General features: G+C 51.6%; 1 protein-coding gene across 1 annotated transcript in view; it reads right to left on the bottom strand.

Moving 5' to 3' along the window:
• PPTG_18146 (hypothetical protein) overlaps positions 1-3,260 on the bottom strand; it is a gene marked incomplete at both ends in the record, with an annotated part of 4,126 nt that extends 866 nt beyond the window's left edge. The window contains 2 exons of the mRNA XM_008916258.1: positions 11-2,291; positions 2,349-3,260. Coding sequence (XP_008914506.1) covers positions 11-2,291; positions 2,349-3,260 — 3,193 coding nt within the window. The remainder of the gene's footprint in view (positions 1-10; positions 2,292-2,348) is intronic.
• Between the last annotated feature and the right edge of the window lie 14 nt (positions 3,261-3,274).

Genomic DNA, 3,274 nt, shown 5'->3' with positions numbered 1-3,274 from the left:
GTACTCTTACCACCACCACTGGGGCCACAGAAGGCGACGGTCTGACCAGCCTCAATAGTGAGATTGTAGTGCTTAAGCACGTTGATCTCTGGACGAGTAGGGTATCTGAACGAGATATCTCTGAACTCAAGACGACCCTCGACCTTGGCCAAACGGAGACCATCCGGACTAAACGAGTCGATTGTAGTGACTCGGTCTCGAATCGCGAAGATGGTTGAGCCAGCCTTAAATGCTTTCGGTGCGTCGCTCAAGAACCTGGACGCCATACTCACAGTTTGGACCGACATAGTAATTGCCATCAGCGTTCGCATCATCTCTTCGAATCCAATGGTCCCATCGTCCACTTTCTTACCACCAAACCAGAAGATCAACGCGTTCGTCGCCATCATAATGAACGAGCTGAAGCCAAGTGACAAACCATTCACTTGTGCTTCTTTGCGGCCCTTACGAAGAGGTTCTTGCAGCAACTCATCGAACAAGTCTGCAGACCTTTTCTCAATCCCCAAAGCGGCCACAGTGCGAATATTGCTGAGAACTTCGGAAGCGTGCGCGCCGGGGATAGCAAGATCGTCCGAGATGAGCCCAGCACTTTCCATCTCTTTCATGCGCGCTATCTCTCCGAACAACAGCAATGGAATGAGCCCCAACATGACAAGCGAGAGCAGCCAACTACCAAACCCGAACGAGATCACCAGAGCCGCAAACAGCGTGAAAAGACCCTGGAAAAAGGCAGACTGGGACTCACCAGACAACATCGACACCTTGGTGGCGTTCGTGGCGAGGTCAGCGGTCAAGGCACCCGTGGCGTTCTCCTTCTCATCGAAGAATCCGACATTTTGACGACACAAACCCTTGAAGTTATCAGTTCGCAAGCGCGTCGTGATCTTCTCTTGCATGTATGTGAAGCAGTACATTTGCAGGTACGTGAAGATCCCGATCACCACTGCACCAGCGATGTACAGAATACCGTACAGCTCCACGTCGTCGTACATCGAAGCCAAGTGAGATCTGTCGCCGGAGCTCTGGAATTGTCCAAATTGCTTGGTCATAGCGGTGATCATGCCCGTGATCAGTAGAGCAGAAGCTGGCTGCGCGATGCCTCCTACGAAAGTGCCGACGAGTCCAAGAATGAAATAGTTAAGCTCCAACTTGTTGAGTTTCAGCATGTCGGCGAAGTTGAACGGCTTCTTGTCCAACGAATTCGTCTCCACGGCGCTGACTGAGATGTCCGTCTTTGTCGACACAGCACTCAACGCACGTGACATCTTTATACTCTGCAGATCTTGTACTGCCTCACGTTGCTCTGCCTCCTTTTGCTCTTCTTGTGACCGCAACTCCTGGATACGGTACATGTTCTGGTAGATGCCGTGCGCAATCTTTAAAAGTTCATCGTGAGTGCCGCTTTCCACAATGTGGCCTTCTTTCAGTACCACAATCTTGTCAGCATTACGAATTGTACTCAGTCGATGAGCGATCACCAGCGTCGTCATGTTCGTTGTAGCCATCAGGTTGTTCAAAGCAGTCTGAACGATCTTCTCACTTTCATTGTCCAGTGCACTCGTAGCTTCATCCAGCACCAAGATGTTCGGCTTACGTACGATAGCCCGTGCAATAGCAACACGTTGCTTCTGACCTCCAGACAGAGACACACCCTTCTCACCGACCAGTGTATCGTAGTTCTCCGGTAGTGACATGATGAAGTTGTGTGCGTTCGACAACTTGCAAGCCTCGATAGCTTCTTCACGAGTCACGTTGTCTCCCCCCATAGCGATGTTCTCGAAGATTGTCGTGGCAAACAGCACCGGCTCCTGCGAAACCATACCGATCTGTGAACGTAGCCACTTGACGTTCAACGTCTTGACATCCCGACCGTCAAGGTAGATCGTTCCGCTGGTGGGGTCGTAGAATCGCTCGATCAAAGCAATCAAAGTACTCTTACCACCACCACTGGCACCCGCGAACGCCACCGTTTGGCCAGGTTCGATAGTGACATTGTAGTCGCGCAGGATCTGAGCGTCAGGACGACTTGGATAAGTGAAGTTGACATTCACAGCCTCGATCTTGCCTTCACACTTGTCTGGAATAATCCCCTCGTCCTCTTTCTCAGCATCAATGGCGCTAGGTGTATCCAGGATGGCAAACAGCTCTTCGGCCGCACCAGCAGCCTTGGACACTGCAGAAATATTCGGCGAGACCTGCCCTAACGATCCGGTACCCATCATGACACCGAAGAAGGCAGCAAACACATCTCCGGGTGTAGTATCACCTTTCGAAGCCTTCCAGCCACCGTACTAAAGACCAGCCGAGTACATGATCCAAATACTCGCCATGAAGAATGCAAACACCACCGCCGACACGTTATTCAGCTTGATATTCTGCTTCTCCGCCTCGAGTACCTTCTTTTCAAATTTCTGCACAGCCTTCTGTTCGCCATTCAGCGATGCTACAGTACGAATAGAACCCAGCGTCTCCTCCGCCACGGAACCGGCCTCCGCATACACTTTTTGAGCGAATTCAGCCATGACAGTGAACGTCTTGATCAACCAACTGAGGGAAATAGCCATGAGCGGCATCACACTGGCCATCACGAGCGTAACATCCCATCCACGGGTAAAACCGATGATAAGACCCACGAAAAACTGGATGGTATATCGAAAAGCGTCGCCCAGTTTGTGACCCATTCCGTCCTTGATCCTCACTGTGTCTCCTGTCAATCGACTCGACAGCTTCAGTGCATCGTGGGCGTCGTACCAACTGATGTCCAGATACAACATGTGCTTGAGTGCCTCACCCCTCAGAGCCTTCATCTGGCGCTCTGCACTGTAGTAGAACGCCACGTACGACACGTAGTCCGTAATGAACATGAAGATGGCGATGTACAGGAAGTTGAGTGCTGCCTTGTTCACCTTGTCCAAGTCCACAGGAGTAGTCGTGAATCCCGTGAGTGCGTCACCGAAGACAATGGCCATAAGAGGGTACAACGCGCCGTTCGCCCCGGTCGTGATGATACCGATCACCAGCAACACCTTGTCGAAAGTTGTAGCGTACCGATACAGATGCGATATATTGAACGAAGAGGGGCCGTCGTGGACCATCTCGTCTCGAAGGTTAGACTTCGAACTTCCAGATTCACTGGCAGTTCCCTTCTCTTTGGTACTTGTAGGCTTGGCTGGGTCATGAACGTCCACAGCTGTGGCACGTGGAGTCTCCACGCGCTGGTAAGTACCCTCGTCGCCGGGTGCCAGATTGGACTTTTCCATGGTGTATGCGGTTA

This window comes from Phytophthora parasitica (genome assembly GCF_000247585.1).
Source record: "Phytophthora parasitica INRA-310 unplaced genomic scaffold supercont2.81, whole genome shotgun sequence".
In the NCBI taxonomy this organism is placed as follows: Eukaryota; Oomycota; class Peronosporomycetes; order Peronosporales; family Peronosporaceae; genus Phytophthora; species Phytophthora nicotianae.
This window is presented reverse-complemented; position numbering and strand designations above follow the sequence as displayed.